The sequence below is a fragment of the Capricornis sumatraensis genome, chromosome 13, assembly GCF_032405125.1.
Source record: "Capricornis sumatraensis isolate serow.1 chromosome 13, serow.2, whole genome shotgun sequence".
NCBI lineage: Eukaryota > Metazoa > Chordata > Mammalia > Artiodactyla > Bovidae > Capricornis > Capricornis sumatraensis.
The window spans coordinates 59,158,029-59,185,622 of record NC_091081.1 but is presented as its reverse complement, the minus strand read 5'-3'; the positions used below and the strand labels follow the sequence as shown (position 1 = coordinate 59,185,622).

At 36.8% G+C, this 27,594-nt stretch overlaps 1 protein-coding gene across 1 annotated transcript in view; it reads right to left on the bottom strand.

Annotated features, from left to right (window-relative positions):
- EYA4 (EYA transcriptional coactivator and phosphatase 4) overlaps window positions 1-27,594 on the bottom strand; it is a 91,497-nt gene that overhangs the window by 33,052 nt on the left and 30,851 nt on the right. Inside the window, exons 5-11 of the mRNA XM_068984957.1 lie at window positions 23,937-24,003; window positions 22,275-22,417; window positions 21,954-22,097; window positions 20,160-20,239; window positions 17,943-18,108; window positions 10,415-10,551; window positions 6,679-6,762 (exon numbers count right to left, since the gene is read on the bottom strand). Of these exons, the coding sequence (XP_068841058.1) occupies window positions 6,679-6,762; window positions 10,415-10,551; window positions 17,943-18,108; window positions 20,160-20,239; window positions 21,954-22,097; window positions 22,275-22,417; window positions 23,937-24,003 (821 nt within the window). The remainder of the gene's footprint in view (window positions 1-6,678; window positions 6,763-10,414; window positions 10,552-17,942; window positions 18,109-20,159; window positions 20,240-21,953; window positions 22,098-22,274; window positions 22,418-23,936; window positions 24,004-27,594) is intronic.

Here is a 27,594-nt window from a genome sequence, read left to right as displayed (position 1 = left end):
CAGTTACAATTTTTTGAGCAACAATTCACATCAAATGTTCTGCTAAGCCGTTAACATGTTATCTTTCTCATTCACTATAAGACAATATTATTCCCATTTTACAGCAATTGAGAATGAAGAATTAATTTTCCCAAGATCAGAAAGCTGTAAGCATCAGCACTTGGCTTTCAAAGTTAGGTTTGTCCAACTCAAAGGCTCTTGTCATTAGCCCCAATCCCTACTGCTTGTGAAATACCAAACACAGGTGCTACCATGTGGCAGGTAGGAGGTAGGCTTATCTTCCCACACCTTTCCAACACGCCCCTGATCCTTTTGCTGTTCTGTACCACTGTAAGCATATCTGTCTGGACGTTCTATTTCACTGAATATTTCTTAAGTTTTTCCTTTTGATGGAAAACGATCCCAGTGATCTGAGACAAGATATTTAGAATTATTCCAGCTTAAAAAAGAACTCACACAACTGCCTATACATACTTAATTGCCCATTCTTGTTTCAGGAAATGTCACTTATATATTGTGTTCATGGTAGCTTACTTGTCTATGCCATGTGATATTCTATTAGCAGAAACAACATGGGGTTAGGGTCAAATGTCCAGGGCCCCAGGCCTCATCTCTGCCATTGTCTAGGTCTGTGACTCTGCACACATCTTATTCCCTCTCTGAGCATTCTTCCTCATGTACAGACTGGGGAGAACAACCCATCCCTTAAAATGTTTGTGACGCTTAACTCCTGGCATATCATGGATATTAAATAAACAGTGGTGCCCTTTTTTCCATCACTTTGCCCTGCCCACTCTGCAAGCTCTGCTGTTTTAAGCCTCTAGGGACAGAGAATGCCTCTGCTTTCTATGTGAACAATGCATTTTGATAATTCTTTAAAGTAATGGAATTTGTTTGTGAAATGAATGCTGTATGACCAGGGGGCTATCCCAGGAGGTGATGGTTATTTCAGTGACATGTCACTGCTGAAGAAAGCAGGAGAAGGCTGCTTTTGGAACTGCTCTTAGAGCCAGTTTCTGAGTCATGCGAGAAAAGCGGCCTCATTATTTGATGTTCTTTTTTTTTTTTTTTAATGATGTTCTTTTTTTTGCTACTTTATTGGAGCTCCTTCTTATCCCAAATGGAAGTCTGTGCTCAGTTCTGGCATGGTAAAAACTTTAAAAGATTTTTGACAAAAAGAAAAAAAAATACACACACACACACACACACACACACACACACAGACATTTTAACTGTGTTCTTTATTTATTGCCTTGGGTTCAAATTATTCTCCTATTTCTAAAGATCATGATTACCACAAAAGGATAAAGGTTTGAAATCAGGAAATATTTTAAAAATCTAAAGATAATTCCAAAAGATGAGTTCTACCACTGATTTGGCACAATGGAAGCAACACAGATATTTAGGTACAGCCTCTAATGGTGAATATTTTGAAGGGAACTTTATTTGAATTTGTGTGTTCAAGTTAGACTGTTAATTGTAAACATTTATCTAATATGAAACGGCATATAAATACTGCAATCAGTTCAACAGGATTTACTGCATATTCCACATAAGCTAAAATTATTGCAGAAGAAAATGCTTTCAATTGCTGTCTGGAAACTTTTTACACTATATGTTCTACCAGTAATAGAATTCGAGTGTGTACCCCAAATTCATATATAGTTAATTTATTTATAAATCACATACATGTTTTGAAAGTTGTAATCATTTACATGTATTTATAATGTACCTGCATTGTGAAACAGACAACAGTAGAAATTGTGGGGCATAAATGTGTGTGTATACATACACACATGTCAATATGTTTTCTCTTTATCTGAATGAAACACCTTGTGTGTATGTGACACATAAGCATCCATCCTGGAGACCACTGATTTAAGATAATAATGATTGCGATAAGGGGCTAAGACTCCTTTTGCTTTTGTGTTTTGCATATAGAGTCTGTTATTTTTTTTAAACTTTTTATTATATTGGGGTATAGCCAATTAATAAACAATGCTGTGATAGTTTGAAGTAAACAGCAAAGGGGACTCAGCCATACATATACCATGTATCCATTTCCCCCCAAACTCCCCTCCCATCCTGGCTGCCACATAAACAGAGTTCCCTGTGCTATATAGTAGGTCCTTCTAGGTTATCCATTAAATACATCAGTGTGTACTGGCCATCTTCAACTCCCTAACTATCTTTTCCCCCTATCCTTTCCCCCCAGTAACCACAAGTTCATTCATTCTTGACCATAACTCTGTGCAAGACTACCTTTTCGAAATGGTCATTATACAAAATTGTTACCTTTCATCTGTTTAGCAACTTTCATTCAGTTCAATTTAGTCGCTCAATCATGTCCAACTGTTTGCGATCCCATGGACTGCAGCACGCCAGGCTTCCCTGTCCATCACCAACTCCCAGAGCTTGCTCAAACTCATGTCCATTGAGTTGGATATGCCATCCAACCATCTAACCCTCTGTCGTCCCCTTCTCCTCCCACCTTCAATCTTTCTCAGCATTAGGGTCTTTTCAAATGAGTCAGTTCTTCGCATCAGGTGGCCAAAGAATTGGAGTTTCAGCTTTAGCATCAGTCCTTCCAATGAATATTCAGGACTGATTTCCTTTAGGATAGACTCCTTGCAGTCCAAGGGACTCTCAAGAGTTTTCTCCAAGACCACAGTTCAAAAGCATCAATTCTTTGGCACTCAGCTTTCTTTATGGTTCAACTCTCACATCCATACGTGACTACTGGAAAAACCATAGCTTTGACTAGATGGACCTTTGTTGGCAAAGCAATGTCTTTGCTTTTTAATATGCTGTTTAGGTTGGTCATAGCTTTTCTTCCAAAGAGCAAGTGTCCTTTAATTTCATAGCTGCAGTCACCATCTGCAGTGATTTTGGAGCCCCCCCAAAATAAAATCTCTCACTGTTTCCATTGTTTCCCCATCTATCTGCCATGAAGTGAAGGGACCAGATGTCAGCTTTTTCACTCTCCTCTTTCATTTTCATTAAGAGGCTCTTTAGTTCTTCTTCACTTTCTGTCATAAGGTCGGTGTCATCCTCGTATCTGAGATCATTGATATTTCTCCTGGCAATCGTGATTCCAGTTTGCACTTCATCCAGCCTGGAATTTCGCATGATGTACTCTGCATATCAGTTAAATAAGCAGGGTGACAATATACAGCCTTGACGTACTCCTTTCCAGATTTGGAACCAGTCTGTTGTTCCATGTCCAGTTCTAACTGTTGCTTCTTGACCTGCATACAGATTTCTCAGAAGGCAGGTCAGGTGGTCTGGTATTCCCATCTCTTGAAGAATTTTCCAGTTTGTTGTGGTCTACACAGGCAAAGGCTTTGGTGTAATCAATAAAGCAGAAGATGTTTTTCTGGAATTTTCTTGCCTTTTCTATGAACCAATAGATTCTGGCAATTTGATCTCTGGTTCCTCTGTCTTTTCTAAATCCAGCTTGAACATCTGGAAGTTCACAGTTCATGTACTGTTGAAGCCTGGCTTGGAGTATTTTGGGCATCTTTGCTAGCTTGTGAGATGTGTGCAATTGTGCAGTAGTTTGAACATTCTTTGGCATTGCCCTTCTTTGGGATTGGAATGAAATCTGACCTTTTCCAGTCTTGTGGCCACTGCTGAGTTTTTCAAATTTGCTGGCATACTGAGTGTAGCACTTTAACAGCATCATCTTTTAGAATTTGAAATAGCTTAACTGGAATTCCATCACCTCCACTAGCTTTGTTCGTAGTGATGCTTTCTAAGGCCCACTTGACTTCACATTCCAGGATACCTGGCTCTAGGTGAGTGATCACACCATCATGGTTATCTGTGTCATGAAGATCTTTTTTGCAGAGTTCTTCTGTGTATTCTTGCCACTTGTTAATATCTTCTGCTTCTGTCAGGTCCATACCATTTCAGTACTTTTTGTGCCCATCTTTGCATTAAATGTTCTGTTGGTATCCTTAATTTTCTTGAAGAGACCTCTAGTCTTTCCCATTCTATTGTTTTTCTCTATTTCTTTGCATTGATCACTGAGGAAGGCTTTCTTATCTCCCCTTGCTATTCTTTGGAACTCTGCATTCAGAAGGGTATATCTCTCCTTTTCTCCTTTGCCTTTTGCTTCTCTTCTTTTCTCAGCTCTTTGTAAGGCCTCCTCAGACCACCATTTTGCCTTTTGCATTTCTTCTTCTTAGGGACAGTCTTGATCAATGCCTCCTGTACAATGTCACGAACCTCCATCCATAGTTCTTCAGGCACTCTATCAGATCTAATCCCTTGAATCTATTTGTCACTTCCACTGTATAATCATAAGGGATTTGATTTAGGTCATACCTGAATGGTCTAGTGGTTTTCCCTCCTTTCTTCACTTTAAGGTTTGAATTTTGCAATAAGGAGTTCATGATCTGAGCCAGAGTCAGCTCCTGGTCTTGTTTTCTGCTGACTGTATAAAGCTTCTCCAACTTTGGCTGCAAAGAATATAATCAGTCTGATTTCAGTACTGACCATCTGCCGATGTCCATGTGTAGAGTCTTCTCTTGTGTTGTTGGAGAGGGTGTTTGCTATGACAATGCGTTCTCTTGGCAAAACTCTGTTAGCCTTTGTGCTGCTTCATTTTGTACTCCAAGGCCAAATTTGCCTGCTACTCCAGGTATTTCTTGACTTCCTACTTTTGCACTCCAGTCACTATGATGAAAAAGACATCTTTTTGGGGTGTTAGTTCTAGAAGGTCTTGTAGGTCTTCATAGAACCGTTCAACTTCAGCTTTTAGCCTTACTGCTTGGGGCATAGACTTGGATTACTGTGATATTGAATGGTTTGCCTTGGAAATGAACACAGATCATTCTGTCATTTTTGAGCCAGCTCCCAAGAACTGCATTTCAAACTCTTGTTGACTATGAGAACTACTCAATTTCTTCTAAGAGATTCTTGCCCACTTTAGTAGATATATAATGGTCATCTGAATTAAATTTGCCCATTCCAGTCCATTTTAGTTCACTGATTCCTAAAATGTTGATGTTCACTCTTGCCATCTCCTGTTTGAGCACTTCTAATTTACCTTGATTCATGGACCTAACATTCCTGGTTCCTATGCAATGTTGCTCTTTACAGCATAGGACCTTGCTTCTATCACCAGTCACATCCACAATGCATGTTGTTTTTGCTTTGGCTCCATCCTTTCATTCTTTCTGGAGTTAGTTCTCCACTGATCTCCAGTAGCATATTGGGCACCTACCAACCTGGGGAGTTCCGCTTTCAGTATCCTATCATTTTGCCTTCTCATACTGTTCATGGGGTTCTCAAGGCAAGAATACTGAAGTGGTATCCCCTTCTCCAGTGGACCACGTTTTATCAGAGCTCTCCACTAGGACCCGTCTGTCTTCAGTGGCCCTACACAGCATGGCTCATAGTTTCATTGAGTTAGACAAGGCTGTGGTCCATGTGATCAGTTCGATTAGTTTTCTGTGATTGTGGTTTTCATTCTGTCTACCCTCTGATGGAGAAGGATAAGTGGCTTATGGAAGCTTCCTGATCAGAGAGACTGACTGTGGGAGCAACTTTCATTACCTATACTATAATTCACTGCAGATTCACTAAGAGTGCAATTTAGGAGGTAATGTTTTAGTGAAATTAATTTATCACTAGAAGTTGGCATCACAGACTCGATGCATATGAGTTTGAGCAAGCCCCAGGAGATGGTGATGGACAGGGAAGCCTGGCATAAAGCAGTCCATGGGGTCACAAAGAGTTGAACATGACTGAGTGACTGAACAACAACAACAACAACAAGACAAAGCTACAAAGCTTAACAAAGTTGTTAAACACTGCATGTTGAGCTGACATGAGACCCTGTAAAACAGTGTGACACTGTAAAGATTTAAGGGGACACTTCTGCATCATATGAAAAGGAACCGGTCAGCTACAACTTTGACTACAGTGATCAAAGGCAGGCCATGCTGTGAACTGACTCTCGTTAGACTATGAGTCCTACAGAATTAAAGACTCAAATGGTGTTTCCAGCTGAAAAGTCTGTTGCAGGTGCATCAGTCTTTGAAACAACCTCACATGCCTATAAAACAACACTGGTACAAGAAGCAAGTGAACTATAAAAATAATGGCAAAAGACAAAGGAAAGTAATGAGACCATCTGTCTCAATATTTGTGTGCGAAGGCATATTACCCTCAGTCACTACAATATGCTTCCTCAAAGTTACCAAAAAATAATTGTATTCATAAATCCAAAGGACCTGACAGACAAAACATTAAAACGTTACTTCTTATTTCAAATGCCATTTCATAGCAACATTTGGTGCAACAAGCTAATTCAAACAATTTCTTAAAGTTCCTGTATTAGAAGATAATATACATTTCATAATGTTTAAAGTCCATTTCAATTTATGAAAACATTTTCTAAAATAACTATGGTGGAATAAGAAGCATTGTTTCTTATGTAGAAAACTCAAAGTTATAGTGAAGAAGGAAAAAAGAATACAATTTTAAATTATGTTTTATAAAATTTTTTAGTTCATGCTGAATAACAATGAGCTACTAGAAATAAATAAATAAGAGCAGATTTGATAGGCTGCAATAAAAACACTTCAATGCATTTTTAAATGGCTTTTAAATTTATTCAAAATAAAATTCTAACAAGGTGTCTTGGGATAAAGTTTCTTGAATCCTTACCTTGCCATACTTCTGGGCATAAGATCCTGTGAGCAGTGAGTGGAAAACAATGATGGTTTCATCCAAGTCCCAGACAAACACACGCTGGAGAAAAAGATAAATATCAGAGAACCATCAAGTTCTAAGGAAAGACAAATCTCTTTATAGGCAGAAAGCATTTTGCTTTATTGTTGGCTATCATCTTGACACTACCATATAGAAAACTGAGTCCCTTGGACAGCAAAGAAATTATATTATATTCATCGGAAGGACTGATGTTGAAGCTGAAGCTCCAATACTTTGGCCACATGATGTAAAGAGCTGACTCATTGGAAAAGAGCTTGATGATGTGAAAGACTGAGGGCAGGAGAAGGGGCCAACAGAGGATGAGATGGTTGGTTGGTATCACTGTCTCAATGCACATGAGTGAGCAAACTCTGGCAGATAATGAAGGACAGGGAAGCCTGGCGTGCTGCAGTTCATGGGGTCACAAAGACTTGGACACAACTTAGTGGCTGAACAACAAATGCTACTCTATTATTTTTTTCCCCAAATTTGCCAGATTTATTTCCTGTAAAACCTAGAAGGAAGAGTGATAAACAAATATAATAAGCTTAATTCAGATGTCCTAATTTGAAAGAATTCATCCAAATATTTACTTGCACTTAATTTCCCAGAAGACACATTTGGATTTTATGATAAAAGTGTGCTTTTACAAAATTTTAGATGATGAAGTTTAGCAGTTCATGCAAAGAATTAATTTTTTTCTGATCAAAAAAGTAATAATCATGTTTTATTGTTTTAAAAAAAGAATCAGGCACTCAGAAGGAAAAGCAAAATGGAAATCATCTTTTAGCTTACTATATTTAGGTAGTATCTACCATCACTGCATTTAGGTAGCTCTTTTTTCAGTATTGCAAATATACATTTATGAAAACAGCATCAAATAATATACACTATTTTACTTTAAGAATTAAAATTTTAAAAATATTTAAAAGAATCAATCCCTAAATACAAATTGTAAAGTGTGGACCTTTGGGTCACATTAGGTGATAAGATATGTTGTTTGGCCTGCACACTGTTTTGAAAGATTTCAAATAATTGATCAACATTTTGAGATTAGACTTCTCACAAAGTTCAGGGTTCTGACTGCAGTGGACAAACTTCTGATCTGTAGCAATGCTGGCTGACCTTCCATGGGTCAGTGATGCAGGAGCCCCTTGAGACTGGCCAGTGCTTCCTCTTCTTCAATATCTGCAGGCTCCCTAGCCCAGCCCACTCATTTATATCACCTTCTACCTTCCTGAAGGCATTTTAATCTGCTACTGTTGTTGTTCACATTGTCAACCAAAAACTGGCACTAACTAAGAGCACTGCCAATGACTGGACAACAAAAGCATTTGCCATCTGCCTCTACAGAGACTGAACCCCAGGCTGCTATAAGCTGTTGACCTTCAACAACCTCTGAGAGAGTTCAGGTGGAATGAGGCACCCTGTGCTCCAGGGAATCTGGTGGAACAGGTTTTTAGATAGTTGAATATTTTTAGGAACAGATTTTATGGCCTCAATCTTTGTATCTCCTCATGTTCAGTTCAGTTCAGTTCAGTTCAGTCGCTCAGTCACGTCTGACTCTCTGCAACCCCATGGACTGCAGCACGCCAGGCCTCCCTGTCCATCACCAACTCCCGGAGTTTATCCAAACTCATGTCCATCGAGTCAGTGATGCCATCCAACCATATTGTCCTCTGTCATCCCCTTTTACTCCCACCTTCAATCTTTCCCAGCATCAGGGTCTTTTCCAAAGAGTCAGTTCTTTGCATCAGGTGGCCAAAGGATGAGTTTCAGCTTTAGCATCAGTCCTTCCAAAGAACACCCAGGACCAATTTCCTTTAGAATGGACTGGTTGGATCTCCTTGCAGTCCAAGGGACTCTCAAGAGTCTTCTCCAACACCACAGTTCAAAAGCATCAATTCTTCAGTACTCAGCTTTCTTCACAGTCCAACTCTCACATCCATACATGACCACTGGAAAAACCATAGCCTTGACTAGACAGACCTTTGTTGGCAAAGTAATGTCTCTGCTTTTCAATATGCTATCTAGGTTGGTCATCACTTTCCTTCCAAGGAGTAAGCATCTTTTAATTTCATGGCTGCAATCACCATCTGCAGTGATTTTGGAGCCCACAAAAATAAAGTCTGACACTGTTTCCACTGTTACCACATCTATTTGCCATGAAGTGGTGGGACCAGATGCCATGATCTTAGTTTTCTGAATGTTGAGTTTTAAGCCAACTTTTTCACTCTCCTCTTTAATTTTCATTAAGAGGCTCTTTAGTTCTTCTTCACTTTCAGCCATAAGGGTGTTGTCATTGGCATATCTGAGGTTATTGATATTTCTCCTGGCAATCTTGATCCCAGCTTGTGCTTCTTCCAGCCCAGCGTTGCTCATGATGTACTCTGCATATAAGTTAAATAAGCAGGGTGACAATATGAAGCCTTGATGTACTCCTTTCCTAGTTTGGAAACAGTTGTTGTTCCTTGTCCAGTTCTAACTGTTGCTTCTTGCCCTGCATACAGATTTCTCAGGAGGCAGGTCCGGTGGTCTGGTATTTCCATCTCTTGTTGTGGTCCACACAGTCAAAGGCTTTGGCATAGTCAATAAAGCAGAAGGAGATGTTTTTCTGGAACTCTCTTGCTTTTTCGATGATCCAATGGATGTTGGCAATTTGATCTCTGGTTCCTCTGTCTTTTCTAAATCCAGCTTCAACATCTGAAAGTTCATGGTTCACATACTGTTGAAGCTTGGCTTAGAGAATTTTGAGCATGTCTAGAGAAGCACTAAATCCCTTCATGGTGACATCAGATCCTTATGACTAACAGAAAGCCTTTTGTAAAATGAGTGCTTAATGGTACTGAACTCCCCCTTCACCAAAACCTTATATATTGGCCTTCCCCCACTGCCGCTAAGGAGCAGTCTCTCAGGGCTCTCTGACATGCTGCCTCCGGGGCAGCAGTCCTCATTTTGCCCCAAATAAAACTTAACTCGCAACTTTCAAGTTGTGCATCTTTTTTAGTTGAAAACATCAAGGAAGTGATGTCTTAGGAAGTGGTACAATGATTATTCCTTGACCTTACTAAATCTGAAGATTAAACTTTTTTTCATAATTAATATACTCAGTTATATAAGAAGTAGCACATTATAGTTAAGAACAGTTTCTTCTGATGTTTTGTAATAAAAGTCAGCCTGCTTAGTATGAATATATTTCAAGAGATCCATCCCAACTTGAAAAAATGTCACAGATATAAACATTTTACCGTATATATCAAATGATTAGAATTTTTCTCATTATCCGATGACCACCTTTCCTTTCCAGACAGATTAATTTTACCTTTTAAAATTTACTGACCTATATGAACACCTTTCATTACCCTACTACTCCCAACTGAGCGTTTCTTATTGTACAATGGCTGTATTTTTAAATAATAATTTTCTATTTGTGCCTTTTGTATCAAAAGATCCAACTATCTCCAGCCTGGAATTTGTAAAGCATCATTTTTAAGTTACTGTCTTCAATTTTGTATTATAATGGATGATATCTCCAATTTTAGAGCTGTGAAATGCCAGCTTCCATGTAGGTCCACTCATTTCATTATACGTCCTTTTCTTTTAAGTTTGAAACTTCATGAAACTATAAAGTATAGAACATATCCAACAGAATAAAACATCTATTACGTCTCTTAAAGATAAGTCAGCATACCTCCAGGTCACTGTCAGGAGGCGGGGAGGGATTATTTTTCCGGCCTCTTCCTCTGGACTTTGACCCAGAACTCCTGCAGGTTCTCTCATCAAGATCTTTGATGGGTGTGGAGGGGCTCTGCACAGTTTCAAACTCTCCTGTAAATAACATAAATTGTGTCAAGAATAGCACTTTATTTTTAGATCAGGTGTAAGTCTTCATTATGAATTATCTTAACAAAAAGCTCCTTATGACCAAAAAAAAAAAAAAGGAAAGAAAAGATATAATCCCAAATACATAAAAATCCTAATTTAGTCAAAAAATTTTGCAGGTCACATCATTTTCTCCTAGATTCGATCTATGTGAGCTATTAAACCTGAACACCTTTTGTACTTGAGATGCTCTCAACTTGCCTGTCTCTATCCCCACCTAAATATTTATCTAAATTTAGATCTGTTCTCTTGCCTGGAAAATCCCATGGATGGAGAGCCTGGTAGGCTGCAGTCCATGGTGTTGTAAAGAGTCGGACATGACTGAGTGACTTCACTTTCACTTTTCACTTTCATGCATTGGAGAAGGCAATGGCAACCCACTCCAGTGTTCTTGCCTGGAGAATCCCAGGGACGGGGGAGCCTGGTGGGCTGGCATCTATGGGGTCGCACAGAGTCGGACACGACTGAAGCAACTTAGCAGCAGATCTGTTCTCAACTCCTCATGTCAGAAGAGAAGATCCCATTCCTCCACATGTAAGTATGACTTCTGAGCCTCACCTACTGGGAAATCATGTTCCACTCCTCACACTCTCTTACCTTCCCTTCAACCTCTCCCTTTCCTGGGGTGAGGGGGTGGTTCAGGCACAGACAAATTAAAAAGTCCTTCCATTTAACCTTGCATCTATAGAAACTATTTACTTGCTATCTTTTCTTTTTAAAGGATCTTCTCTTAAAAAAACAGGGCATACTAGTCCTGTCCAATAGAAATATAATGTGAGCCATGAATGTAACCACACATATAATTTTAAATGTTCTAGAAGCTGCATTTTAAAAAAATGTAAAAAGCAACATGTAAAATTATTTTTATTCCTACATGTTAATTGCTCTAATATATGGAAAACATTATCATTTCAACATATAATAAATATGAACATGGCATGTTTTACATAATTTCTTTTTCACACTAAGTCTTCGAAATCCTGTGTGTATATGACACTTAGAGCTGACTTGGATCTGTAGTAGGTACATGTGCCTACCAGGCCCCTGCAATGGAGCTAGTATAGACTGAAGTCACTGGCTACAGAACTGAATGTCACATTTGTCTCTACTTTCTGACATCTCATTTGTCATAATCCAGCTTTAGTTTACCAGAATTCTAACAAAACTATTCTTACCCAGAGTCTCCAAAAGCCACTTAAATGACACACGCAATAATAAACAGACCCAGTCTTTACCTTCCTGGATCTCTGTGCTACGTATGATCGATTCTCTTAAACACCACCTCTTCAGAACCACTTAGTAGCTGATACCCTGCTAGAATCTTCTAGAATTTTTTCCATGAGTCCTTCTCTGTCTAGGAGACATGGACTCCTTTTCTTCCTCCCATTCCTCACATGCTGGGATTTAGTGGTTCTATCTTTTGATCATTTTCCCCACTCCACACCATGTGGGCAATCTAACCCTCTCATAGGTCAGTCACTTTCTACTCTAAGATGCATAAATCATACTGGGTCAAATCCTACATTTTGACTTTATGTTTGGGTTCTGCATGTCCCATAGATACCTGAAAGTCTGACATGTCTAAAGCTAAGTGATGGAGCACCTTATGAGGTGGAGAGCACGGAGCAGTGGCAGATCTGTGAGGAAGGTTTTGAGATAAACTGAGGCAACAGCGAGGTACAGTAAAACCTCACAGGTAACAGGAGTTCAATGTACCATACGACTTCAAGTGTTTTATTCAATCTCTCTGAATCTTAGTTTCTTTGTATATTAAAACACCAGTAATAGCAGCTACCTTTTATTACTGAGGTAAATCTAATTTACACTCAATTTAAATCATATGCATAAAGTTAAAATGTCTAGGAGAATCCAACAGCAAACAATATCAAAGTTACACAGTTTTAAATATAAAGATGTTATGACTCTCCTGTTGTTGTTGTTGCTGTTTAGTTGCTGAGTCATGTCTGACTCTTTCTGATTCTATGGACTGTAGCCACCAGTCTCCTCTGTCCATGGGATTTCCCAGGCAAGAATACTGGAGTGGCCTGCCATTTCCTTCTCCATGATTCTCATGCCTTATCACAAAAATTAAAGTAAAATAATTACAAGAACAGCCAAGCAGTTACTAATCTAAATAAACACATCTGAACAAACTAGATAAAACGTAAGTAATAATTTTTTCTGAGAAATTCTAAGTAAATAATTTTTACAAAGCTAACCTCTAATAATTTCTAATGGTCAAATGTTTTCTTTGGGAAACATTGTGCATGTCAGGGCAGCATCAAAGAAATGTTTGTGCTCCAAATACTATTTGCTCTTAAAACACTGATAGCACAGTTCCTTGCATGGGTTTTTGTTATCAAATGTATGAGAGTAAATAACAAAATGAAAGATTCTTTAGCTATGAATGCTGACTACAGCCCAATGTCATAGTAAATCATGTTTCAGCTTACTTGTGCAGACATTAAAGGAGGTCTGGAGTATTTAAACACACAACTAATGTTTTAAAAATCACACAAAATGTTTTCTATTTTCAGTTATTTTTATAAAATAGAATTTTTCTAAGGTTGCTGCTGCTGCTGCTGCTAAGTCGCTTTAGTCGTGTCCGACTCTGTGCGATCCCATAGACAGCAGCCAACCAGGCTCTGCCGTCCCTGGGCTTCTCCAGGCAAGAACACTGGAGTGGGCTGCCATTTCCTTCTCTAATGCAGGAAACTAAAAAGTGAAAGCGAAGTCGCTCAGTCGTGTCTGACTCTTTGCAACGCCTCGGACTGTAGCCTATCAGGCTCCTCTGTCCATGGGATTTTCCAGGCAAGAGTACTGGAGTGGGTTGCCATTGCCTTACTATGTCCTAAAAATCAAACGTTCTTTTTCAAGTAAAATACTGATTCAAATTAACTCACATATGTTAAGCTTATAATGTAAACCAATTTTTGCTTGACATTCTATAAAACCTGTCTTTCTATCCATTACAGATCAATTTTTTAGAAGTTAACTCTCATCAGGCAGTTTTGTTCCTGCAACAGTGCAAGAGGTGAAAGGAAAAAATCTTGCAAAAGCCTAAAATTACTGTCATCAGTTATGGGTGGTTGATTGTTGACTGGATCCATAACAATGGAGTTTGGCAGGAACAACTCAGCTACTCAAAAGAACTGGAAGCCAGCAGCTATGACGACAAGGGGGTCAGAAGAGTAGAAGGAGAAAGGAAAAAAACTGGTCACAGGAGGTGTCTCACTCTCAACAGAAGGAGGACTTGATATCAATGATTCTACGTTACTGAAAGATCTTAAAAGGACTCTAAGAATTTGGACAAAATATGGACAAAAGTGTTTCTGATGAAAGTAAAGGCACAGCCTTTGAAGAAAACTATGAAGGATGGCTCCACATTCATTAAACTCTTAGTATGTGTCACACACTTTTTTTTCTATTTTATTTATTTATTTTTTGGCTGTGCTGGGTCTTTGTGGCTGCCTGGGCTTTTCTCTGGTTATGGGGAGCAGGGGGTACTTTCTAGTTGCTGTGTGAGGGCTTCTCATTGTGGTGGCTTCTCTTATGGTAGAGCGCAGGCTCTAGGGCATGCAGGCTTCAACAGCTGTGGCACGTGGGCTCAGTAGTTTCAGCTCCTAGGCTCCTGAGCACAGCCTCTATAGCTGTGGTGCATGGGCTTAGGTGATCTGTGGCACGTGGGATCTTCCCAGACCAGGGCTATAACCCGTGTCTTCTGCATTGGCAGGCAGATTCTTTACCACTGAGCCACCAGGGAAGTCCCAGGCACTTTCTCTTTTAAAAAGTTTACTAGAGTAAGTGTTTGACTAAAGCACTGCTCATTGTATCTGAGATTCACCCACATTGTAGCCTGGAGCAGTTTGTTTTTTCCTCAGTGTGGCTAGAACTTCATGATATACTATGCTTTATCCACTCTGTTAAAAAATATTTGGGTTATTTGTAATTTTAGGCAACTCTGAATAAAGCTGTTATTAACATTCTTGTTTGTATCTCTGGACATAAGCTCCTATTCCCAGCATATCCCTATCTGGATGCCTAGCATATCCCTATCTGTATGTATTTGGCAGCAGGACTGATGAGTCAGAGGGAAGGCATAGACACTGAGAACCTTTTTCCAAAGTGGTTGTATTAATTCACTCTCCTACCAGCAACGAGAGTTCTAGTTTCTCTACATCCCTGTCAATTCTTGGTTAGTCTTTTTTATTTTGGCAACTATCGGGGTATAGTAGTATCTCACTGCCGTTTTAATTAGCATTTTCTTGATGAGTAATGATATAGAATACTTTTGTTTCTTGCTCAGTTAGTATCTTCTTTTTTTACAAAGTAACTGTTTAAATCTTTGGATAATTAAAAAAATTGGGTTATCCTTCTTGCTGATTTTTCCAGAGCTCTTTATTGTGAAACATTCTTTACACACACATGTGACTCAAATCTCACTTCAACCTAGTGAATTTGGTCTTTCATTATCCTCTTTTAACAGTGGGAAAACTGGAGACATGTGGAACTCAGTTAACTAACCAAGATGAAATGGCTTGTATGTGAAATGCTGGTATGATTCCAGAATTCCTGCTTTAACCACTAGGTAATACCTCCTCCCCTAAATAGCAACAGACTGTTCAGACTACAAAGAGGTCAAACCTATATGTGTTTCTACTGATCAAAAGAGTATATAGACTTTAAAGAGCATCAAAGTAAAAGGACAGATCCTAAAGGGGCACATGCTATATTTGGCTCCTTCAGATGGAACTGAACTGACCTCCATATCTTCTCAAGGTTCTAGCCTTTCTCCTGATAAAGGTTAAAACCAGAAATTTGAGCTCAATTGATCATTAAACACTTGTTGACTTTTTTTTTTTAAGGAGAAAGCTGTTAATTCCAGTGCCTCTGTCAATTTCACTCAGGTAATTGCATTAGGGTACAGTAACACTGTAGGTAGGAAAAATGCAAATTGGCAGAGAAGTTAAATGTGGTTAGTCCTTTCCATCTAAATCTTCTTGTTGGCTTCAATGAAATGAATTAGCACTTTGCTTTCCTTCCTGTCCTTATGTAAAATGCCATAAAACCTGGAAAGACTACTGGGTTCTGCTGAAGAAATTGGCTTTTCAAAGTGTGAAGGGATCTTACTACACCCTTTACTTTTCTGCAGCATTTGTAAAGTTTAACTAGCAAATGTCCTATGTTTTCAAGGTCTCAGAGTACAGAATACTGTTACAAATTGCTAGCGATATTTAATTTTTAAAATGTTTAAAATTTTAAAAAGGAGCTATAAAGCTATCAGTAAGCTGAATGTGCCAATCAGTCATCAAACATTCTGACTGCAAATACCTAAGATAAACTTTATGGTAAAGGCAAAGAAATATCTTTTCAAAGAAAATAAACTAAAATATCTGTTCTTAATCCGCATGGTAATGTTTCTTTAAATACATTGTCAAATTACCTAGTAAGGTAAAGGATTGATAAATAACTGAATGTTATTCGTAATTTTCAAATAACGCAGTCATTACCCATTGCCCTAGGCTTTTTCCTGAGCCAATACTACACATGATTAAATAATTATCTTTTAATCAGTGCCATAATGAAGAACTGCACCTTCTAAGTTTTGGATATTCATATCCAACTTTGTTTCATTAGGTTTATCGCTAAATCAGAGCAACCAGCTGTCTCTTATAGAACATAACGTATGTTTCCATTTTAAACACAGGAGAAGTCAACAGGGAAAGATTTATGAAAAACTGTTTTCATAAATTTTAATTGTTAGGTCTCTGCTTTGAGTCCAAATGCAGAGCCAGTCAATGGAAAATACTCTTTATGCCCTTAAACAAAATATCTCAGATTTCATCAATAATAGAGAAAATTCCCATAGTTGTGAACTTGTTTACTTTTCAGATGCATGCCAGTCTGCAAAGGCAAAATCAGACTTAAAAACTGTCTTGACGAAAGCTCTGAGGTCACAGAATTTCTTAAAGATCCAGACACATACACTGTTATGTTTTTGGTTGAGAGAATGATATGGTTACATATAGAAATACTTTCTTCTTTAAATTCAACAGAAAGTCTCATAAGATCTGAAAATTATGTCAAACGATATTCATTGGCATTAGCAACCAATGGGAAGCTGAAGAAACTGCAGTGTTCTGATAGCGAATATGAGACAACATATTTGTCACATACAAATGTATTACATTCAAAGTCATACACTCAGCATACCTACATGTCTACATTTAGTATTTTTAATATAAATAAAAGAGTGATTCTGAAAGTTGATTATTCTTTAGATAATAGAAAGTACCCATCTGTGTCTTTCCTGCAGAGAAATTCTTGTGGTCATATTGACATTAGCTCAAAGTCAATCTTCTACCCAAAGTTCTACTCAGCATAAAAAGTTTTTAGTGTATAAATAGTTTTCATTCCTGGTTGCGCAATACTACTAAATTCCAAAACACTTTGCTGGTCTTATCACTCAGTCTCTGATGTCTTAATCAAATACTTCTGTGGTTTTGCTTCTGAATAGTTATCCTGTCTTGTTTTCCCCACATATTCACCAGTGAGAAACACCTTTTACAGTGTGATGGGAATATCAAACATCTCCTCACCTGAAGTGTTTCCACCATTTGCTAAGCAAGGATTCTGAAATCATTCATTCTTTAAATTAATGTAAGACTCTTAACGAAATGTTAAGTATTTACTCAAAGAGGATCAGGACAGAATTGGAACACAGAACTTAGGCTGGGTGGAGGTTAAGGCGAGTGTTAAACGTGTCAGCAAATACAATTCTAATAAGAATACAGATAATGAAGAATATAATGGATTTTAAATATGTGTTTATCAGACAAAGGTATTAAATTACCTACCAAGGACCCTATGAATATCCTAAGATATATATAAAATCCTAAGAATATAGGAAATCTTCACTGGCTTGAGCTATTGATGACTCATAAGGTGAATAAGTCAAACAGTTTCTCAAGCATAAAGGAAATATTATCAATTTTACCCAAAGAAGATAATATTACTACTTTTCCATGTTGTTAAGATCTCCACTAAATAATTAGTATGGAAAAAGATTCACTTACCTTTTTATCTTCATATTTATACATATTCTGTCATTTGAGATTAGAATTGCCTATCCCACACCTACTAATAAAAGAAGGGTTTTCTGAAACACCAGAAAAACCTCACCTAATACAGCAGTACTAGCACAGATTAAACACCAGCACAATTATCTGGGAGCTTTCAGTCTTTTTTAAAAAAGATTTTTTTTAATGTCCATTTTCTCCATATTATTAGACAAGCAAAACATATAAAAAATATTTCACCTGGATGAAGATCTGTACCTGGTTGGCTAGTCAGTCCTGGGAGAGATTCCTGCAACTGGTAGGTTGAGGTCGTGGAGGATGAGCCATCAGCTGTGTTATTTGATGTCATGTATGCGCCATACGTCGATGCAGAGTAATACTGTGCATACTGGTTTTGGCCAAAGGCTGTGTAGGATGGATAATCCTGAAATAACAATTGAGATGTGTGTGTGTGTGAAAGACAGACTGTCCTCTGGCATGCTCCAAAGAAGAGCAATCACAAGGTAACGGAAAGAATACTATCTGGCTCCATTGGTTCTGGAGTTCACAGCTTTACGGTGATCCTAAAAAGCAGAGACCATTCTGTGGGTATCTTCTACATGCACACAGTAATGAAATACCATATGGGGTTCTGCAAACCAGGTCCAGTAAACACATTTTAATCTACCTACAGATCATATATGCTTCACTCCCCTACTCAGAATTATGCATCCACGGGTGTACACTGTCATATCTTATGCACTTGAAGAGGAGAGAAGGAGATGCTTGTATTCACAGCATTCAATCTCATCTTCTAAAACCACCGGCAAGGAGGTGTGCCCTTCCTTCACTTCCATACAGACCCTGGGCTGCATTATTGTGGTATTTGTTCCCTTTTTAGGCTGCCCTTGATAATTTTGTTTTCTTGGCAGGAGATAATTGTAATAAAATGATTAAAAGATTTTCTTACCCAGTTTCTCACAGGCTACATTCCACCTGAGACCTTGACTTAAATAAATCTTTAGTGAGGTTTCCAAACATTTAGTTTGCATCATTTGTTAAGGAAAAAGGAAAGCCATTGGATCAATTCCTCTCACTTGCTTTTTCTTAAAAGTTTTTAATAATCCTAAAATGATCTAAATAGTCCTTTAAAATCCTTTTACATATTACATTTTTTAATCCTCCCAAGTAGAACAAAGCAGTATTTTCCTTATGCTTCCATTCTGTCTAGTGTATATTTCTATTATTATATTAAAATATTCTACCCCTTGTCCATATTACTTTCATATCTATGTCTTCAGGAGGATTGGATCCTTTCAGAGAGCAGGGAACACTGACTTATGATTCTCAAATCTTCAATGCATAGTCAAAAATCTAATGGCTAACAGGTATTCAAGTATTAATAAATGAGTGATTGAAACTAAGCTACCTGGATTATCAAAAATTCTTAATTTTTTATAATAAAACATACATACTGGTTTTGATGTTCAGTGTTTTAAGAAACTATTTTTCAAACTAATGCCAAATTAGCAGTTCAATCTTGTCAAAAATATTATTAACATTATTCCACTGTTTAATCATTAAATTTTCCCCTTAGCCTCTTGTTGTCTTAATAAGAATTGACAGGAGAAGGCAATATAATTCCTTCAGTAAATCCAAAGAGCAAACGCTTGTGCAATAACTTTTATTTAAAATATACAGAAGTCCAGCAAGTCTGTTAAGAGTAAAATAGTGTATTGCTTACCCATGAAATCAACTATCCTTCCATCTCAACTACTCTGAATATGACTGAGAGGGAGAAAATAAGAAAGTATCTGAATATATCACAAATTCTTCTCCCTCCATGCTGATTCACCCTTTCAGAGACATTGCTTCTTGCTCCACATATAATTCTAACATGATTCTAGAAACAATCGTAGGTTTCAAAACTCACGAAATGATTAAGCAAACATCACTAGGAGGGCTAAGGAATTCTAGGAGCAGGTATAGCAACAAAAACAAAAAATTACAGTTCTCAGGAGAGTAGGAACTAAAGTTATCAAAAAATTAATAGAACTAAAAAATAAAAGCTGTATGGAGTCTGAGATGCATTTTGTTTTGGAAAAAAATGATTTGGGTTTGGACCAAGCATGCTCTATACTCTAATCATAATCTGATTATTGATTATAGTTCAACCTATCAATTTTCATAACTTTTTTAACTAAGAAAAAATAAAATTAATTTATTATGGTTTAAGATAATCAGAAAGGATGTAGCAGATTTTCTCATTTCCTCCTATGACTAAAACAATCATGGCTTAAACGTTTAAAAGGTAAACCTTTAGCAATCAGGAAACTTAAAATACCCATAATTATACATATCCCAACAATCTAGATAGCTAATCTTTACTACTCTGAAATGCTGTCTTAACTTTAAATAAATAAAGTTTATTAACCTGATACTATTCTTCAAAAATCTGATATATATATAAAGCATAAATATAAAAAGCTACTATACCTGTTGTGAACCACTGAAATTCGTTGAATTTGAAACTGAATTATTTGCATAAATAGTAGAAGATGGTGCAAAACTAGAACCTAGAGATAAAAGAACAAATTGCATTTAAAAAGTATTTCTCAAAAAATATTAAAATATTTCACTTTGCATAATTCAATGCAATATATTTTAAATTTTGTTGATGCAGTGAGATTTGAAATGGAGAGATTTTCAAGGGAAATATGCTTGGCTTTTTCTTGTGACAACTGGTAAATTCCTTCCTTTAGAATTCTGTAGAGTTAAACAGAAGTTTGTGGGAACAGTCTTACCAAGGACTCAGATAACGTTCAAGGGCCAATGTCTACACGTAGAAAAGTACTCAAAGAATAAAATAGCAATAGTGAGACTACTTCCAGGAAACAACTGCAACTTTCCAATGGTCATATCAACTGCACATGCAGACAAAAATTACTCAAGTTTAAACAACTGGCTGAGGCTAGTTTAGGAAATAAACATACAGAATCCGTTTAGAAATGAGGCTTCCAGCATCCCATCTTTTGTTCCTTTATGTTCTTTCCTTAGAACAAAAATGCTGTAGGCTAGGGCTCAGACCCAAGGGAGGACTGTTTATACCATAATCATCTAAGGTTTGATAACCTAAAATTTTATGACAAACTGAGCAAGTTATTTAGTTGTTTGAAATTAAGGCAAAAACAAGCAAACTATCAATCTATTGATTCAAAAAAATATGTTCTCATGGAATGCACTTGTTAAGGAATAAAAGACTATTAAGGCAGCTGACTTTTTTTTTCATCAACATGTTTTGAATAGCAATAGTATTAGGTAATAATGCAAATTAATGTAGCCTGGAATATCCAATATCAAAGTGTTTTGGGGAATAAATGGAAATGTCTCTATGGCTTTTTCTACACTGCCAAGTGAAGCTGAGAAGCTCACTGTGGCTGAGGCATGTATGCAAATATTTATCTACCAATATTATAAGGAAAAAAGACACCTGTCATTTCAGCCAAAAAAGGCCTAAGTAATTATTTCATTTTAGTCAATCAACCAAAATGTCAATATTAGTTCATTTGAATAATGTTCATATAGCCCCCAAACTATGACTAATCATTAGAAAAAAATGACAGGTAAAAAATAAGCTTTTAATGTTTTTACCATGTCACTAAATTATTTTCTGCAATTATTATACAATGTTCAAAAATAATTGTTAATTGGAGACAAAAACAAAAGAAAAATAATGATCATATATGGAGAAAAAAGTTTTAAGAGGGGAGGTACAAACGATTTAAATATTCCTATTTAAGAAATATAGTACTAACAGGGGGGAGGTATTTTAGAAAGGAACAAAAAAAAAAATCCTCAATCATTCAACAGTAAATATAGGACTTAGAAAAGTGCTAACTCAATTTTAAATTAAATCAAAACAGCATTACATACATAAGGAATCCTGACAAGAAAATGTTGGATTTTGTCATGAATCTTTGAAATCCCTTAAGTAGTTGCCAAACATGTGACTGGTGTGGTGACTGGCTTGGAGGTTGCTTTGCTTGGACGTAGTTTCCTGCCAATTTTATGCAACTTAAGCTTAAGTATTTAAATTTAATATGGGTCATGTTTCTGGATGTATGTTGAGCTCTTTTCATCATGTTCCCTCTTAGTTATCTTTTCCAATGGTATCGTCTGAGCAGTGGTAACATTTAATACTGTCTTCATGACTATATATTCTTAGTCTGAAGCCAAGGAGTCTCATTAGAATTCTTTCTCACTTAACATGTATCCTGGGTGGCTGCTTACCTGGCATCTGGTAAGAATAAGGTGTCTGGCCTGGCTGTGGGGTAGAGAAGCCTGGGCTGTAGCTGAGGCACCCACTCTGTAATGGGGACTGAGTTTGTGAGAGTCCACTCTCTGTCTTGATGCCCGGTAACATCACGCCCAGATCTGTTTGGAAAGTGCATGTGCAAACCATTTTATTAGTAAAATGATCGTGCTGTAACATGAGTTGCAACTTATACTAGAATATAAGAGTTTATATAAGAATATTAGAACACACAGCTACTAGCCAGCAGGACTACCTGCTTGTAACCAAAGAAGGAGAAGAGAGAAGAAGGGAAATACCGTAAGTGGGTAGGCTGTAGGGCTGTCCTGTCTGTGAGTAGGCAGTGTAGACGGCTGGCTGCTGCATTCCCGAATACTGAGTCTGGCCTGCATAGGCGGACATTGTTTGAGCTGCTGGTGTAGAAAGAATGTGTGGATAGGGCCTAAATATCAGAAAAATAGCATTACTGTGGCAACAAAGACTGCATATTATTTCAGACAGCTTAGATTCAGTGAAACCTGATAATAGCCAGGAAGTAATCCTCTTCTTTATCCACAATACCATTTTTACAATATAGAAAAGGACAAAAGTCTGAATGTCAGGAGAGCGGGCTCTGCTATAAGCCAGTCTCAATGCCTTGGACAAATAAACTTCCTAAGTCTATACCTCACCTGTGAAAAGAAAACTTTGGTTTAGATATTATCCTGAAAGTCTCTTCCAGGTCTATATTGCTTACATCTGAAATAGTACTCCAATTGATACATAGATGAGGAAAGTGGAGTCCAGGTCAGTTAATTAATGAGCCCAGGTCAGTTAATTGATTAATTAACTCATGAGCATTATTTTCTGTTACCATGCATGACCCAATGCCATGTAATGACTACAAAAGTCATTAAAAGCCCTAGGAAGAATTCCTTACAAGAACTAAAAATCTTACCAAAAAAAAATTTTTTTTTAAAGTATGCAGCTTCTTGAAATGGAAAGCCATTCCCTTTATCTTGCCACATCTTACAGAATGTCCTCAAAATAGATATCCAATCTCTAGCCTATGCTTAAGGATAAACACTGTAGCTGCTGTAGAAAATAACTTTTAAATATGCATGATCAGGAATCCCAAATCTTGACATATCTCTCTGACGGCAACCAAATTCAGATATACACCCAATATGGTTAAGCTTGAAATGTTTACCACTGTCTTCAAAACGTTGACTACATTAGTTATACAAGCAATAGTGCATATTTTTCCAAAATGTTTATTAGAAGTTAAAATCCAATAAAAATATTATAAAGCTGGAACAAATTATGAAGTGTTGAGGTTTGAGTAAAACGTAATCTTTTCCGATTTTCTTTAAACTAGTATCAGTTTTCAAATTTTTATTTAAAAAATCAGTATATTCTGATCTGTGCTTGATGCTTTCTTCAAAATATATAAATGTTTGAAATTAAAGGAACTGTCTGGACAAAAGTGAATATATTCCTAGATTTGTGAAAGATATTTATTTATAGGTCTAATCTATCCAATGAATCTATCAAAAAATCTATCTATTTAACTACCTATAACATTTATCTCACAGAAGGCAATGGCACCCCACTCCAGTACTCTTGCCTGGAAAATCCCATGGATGGAGGAGCCTGGTAGGCTGCAGTCCATGGGGTCACGAAGAGTCTGACAAGACTGAGTAACTTCACTTTCACTTTTCACTTTCATGCATTGGAGAAGGAAATGACAACCCACTCCAGTGTTCTTGCCTGGAGAGTCCCAGGGACAGGGGAGCCTGGTGGGCTGCTGTCTATGGGGTTGCACAGAGTCGGACACGACTGAAGCGACTTAGCAGCAGCAGCAACATTTATATATATATGAATATATCCTGACTTAAAGTTATTATATTGTGTAAATATGATTAATCAAAATAATGCCAGAAAATTATTCTAACAAATCTGAAAGACTACTGACCACTTACTTGGAAGGATACAGCTGTGGGGAATATTGATGCGCGGATCTGGGGCTGTAGCCACTACTTGTTATTACTGTGAGATACAAAAAATAGAAAAAAGGTTGCTTCATAAATATGTTTCATTGGTTTCACTGGAGTAATCAAAACTAATTTAAAGAAATGACCATGTTAGAGAGGTATTTCAAAAAATTCACTCATTTTCTCAATAGAAAATTCATTCGTTTTCTAAACAGAAACAGATGCCTATACATTTTCTTCTAATTAAACTGTTCCATATTTGTTCTAGGAAAATGACATGAAATCTTCTCACAAATCAATGCCCTTCATCATTCTTCCATTTTCTCAAATCAGTGGCAGGCTCTTATGCATTAATATGCTATGAATAAATAACCTTGATTATAAGTAATTAAGCTTTAATGATATAAAAGTAAACCTTTTCATTTGCAAACTTCATGTTTTAAATTCCACACATGATGACAAGATAGTGTTCTTCCTGCATTTACTCTAATAGAAATTAAATAAAAATTAAGAACAATGCGATGTTTCAACCTTCATTTTCAAGTTATAAAATGATAATGCTTTCTATTTCCTTTCATTTTGTCAATCTGATGAGTAGTTAAAATGCAGAGTCCAAATAATTCTCGTAATAACTGGAACATACACAGAAAGCCTGGGTGACAATGCAACATGAAAAAAAGCAGAACTATGACATCCAGCAGCAATCCTATTTACAAATGTATTTTGAACTCTCACAGACTAGACTTTTTTGAGAAGATTTTAAAGGTGAAAATCAGGTCTTATCAACATTTCAGCCAAACATGCAGTCCCAAATTGGACTATTTCCAAAAGTTTGGAAGTTTCTTTTTCCTTTAACCATGTGCCTTGACTAAGACAGATGTATTGCAAATATATGGACCCTAAAGTGTTAAGGCCGTCCCTTCAGAGCCAATCCACACTGGGCAAGCACACAGAGTGTCTTTATTAGGCCATCTGCTGTTCATTCACTTTTCAAAAAGATTAAAGTAGTATACAATGCAGCGCTGGAATTAGTTTAGCCTAATCAATCATAGTTATACTTCAAAGTACTGTGTCCTTTCTAAGTTGTTCATAATTCTGGAGCTAAACTTTCAGAATTGTAAAAGTGACAAATAGGTTTAGGTTGCTAACTATTTTATGAAACATGATATACTTCTATATCCAAATGCTATTAACTATCCTTGTGATCTATTGCTTCATAAACACATAGAATTTAATGTATTTAAAATGCTATTTGGACTGTAAGCTCTGAGTATGGAGAGTGTATTATAGTTTTCATAGCAATAGTGCATAAAGTACATTTTCAAGAATATTATGAATCAGTTTTGACAATCACTGAATATGATTTGAGGTATAATGTCTTACATGTTTTCAGCAACCAAAATTTAAGTGAATTTGCTAGGTATATTTAAAAATACGTGGAGCAATGAGACATTAATTTTCTACTTGTTTATTAAAAGCATTAAAAATGTTCAAAGCTTTCAAATCAACTCAATTAGAACAAGGCTTTTCTATCACACTATGGGCACTAAACATACATTGCATAACAGCAACAGTATATCGCATAGGAAATTCAGTCCGATTCATTAATTAACAATGATTAGCAGAAATATGATTAAGTAAGGCTTAATTCCACATTTTCATCTCATTGATAAAACTTCATTGTGGTACATGCTAGACAGACTATACTAATCAGTTATTCTCAAGATTGTGAAACACAAGGCTTTTCTAAAGTAATATCAAATAATGAAAAGAAATATTTAGCTTTATTAAATTAGCCAAACAAAATTATTTTTTTAAAAGCCTCACATATATGAACACAATTCTGAATATACAGGATGCTTCTTCCCTCTAATGAATGAATCTAGACATCATTAGAATAATGTACGCATAATAGTACAAAGGTGCAACTTTTAAAATTTTATATTAATGTCTATATGTTCATTTTTTAAGTAGAAAACAAAACCTATGACTCAGAAATCTGTTTATATAAAACTTAGAAAATGTATACTTCTTGACTATGCAGTATACATTTTATTCTAACTAATAAATCTGCAGATAATGAAAAACGACGACAATACTGGATTAAAGTAAACTGAGATTACGCTGATCAAAGTAAAGACTGTTCACAAAACAGCCTAATCTCTCCAGTATGATTTCTGGAACACCACGTACAAATTTAGGAGACCTTTCTTTTATTCCCTATCAGCATTTAATTAATAAAGAAATGTACACAAAGCACACAAGGTATTATATTCCATCACTTCCTCATATAAAAGTAATCAAAAGTGTCTGTCTTCAGAATGCCTGAAAATTAGGTAAAACATATTTTTAATGAATATTATCAGATTCTCACAAGGTGGTATCAAGCAATCTTAATACTTTAGATCACTGCCTCTCTAGGGGATGAGAGATGGGAGATGAGTAGCAGGGTGGGTGGAAATTTTGCCTGCCAGGGAGCATTAAAAATGTCAGGAGACACGGTAAGCTGTCACAATGGAGGCATGCTACAATAAACTTGGGATAGGTGCCAGGGATACTGATAAACACCTTCTATTGCAGAAGACAGCTCTTCGACAAGAAAAAAAAGGTCACATTTTTAACAGCAGTGCTGTTGAGAATCTCTGACCTAAATCACTCTGTCCAACTGAACTTGAATTCCCAGGTGGAACAGTGGTAAAGAACCCATCAGCCAATGCAGGAGGCAAAAGATATGTGGGTTCAATCCTTGGGTCAGGAAGATCCCTTGGAGGAGGAAATGGCAACCTTTCCAGGATTCTTGCCTGGAAAATCCCATGGACAGAGAAGCCTGGCAGGCTACAGTCCATGGAGTTGCAAAGAGTCAACCATGGCCGAGTGACTAACTGCACGTGCGTGAGCACACACACACTCACATATACACACACACACACACACACACACACACACAACTGGACTTGGTCCATGGAGCTGGAAATATTCTATATCTGAGTTGTCCAATATGGTAGCCATTAAAAACTATTAAACATACAACTATTAAACAAGCCACTATTTAAAAATATCCCACATACAACTATTAAACACTTATAATTAATGTGACTAGATTAAAAAATTTTGCTTTTTAACCAAATAATATTTCATTTAGACTTAAATAGCCACATTTGGCCAGTGGCTACTTTTCTGGACAGCCCAACCCTAGATAATTCTTAAAAGAAATCTGGGAAACTATTTATATAATACAAGTAAATTCCGGACAGTAAAGTCCAGACAGCTTGACAGTTCACACATATTTCTTTTAACATATCTATATTTTCCAATAAACTTTTAAAGAAAGGACTCTTGGACTGACCAGGACATTGTTCTAGACTCATTTATACCAGTGACCACCCAGGAGGCCCTGACTGTTTGGCTTTAACCATCTTTAACATTTCTGTGCTTCGATACTCTTGCTTCTTAAAATGGATCATCAGAGACCTCTGCAATTTTTTCTGGAGCTAACATCTTATAATTTTTTCAGTCAGTTTTCATTAACTTTGTGGTATGCTATTTAAGTATGTCAGCAATTATTTAATTTCATTCTTAACCTTAAAAACCATGTTCATATATACATTTGTTTTGCAGAAAGTTTACAATAGTTATAGTAAGTTAG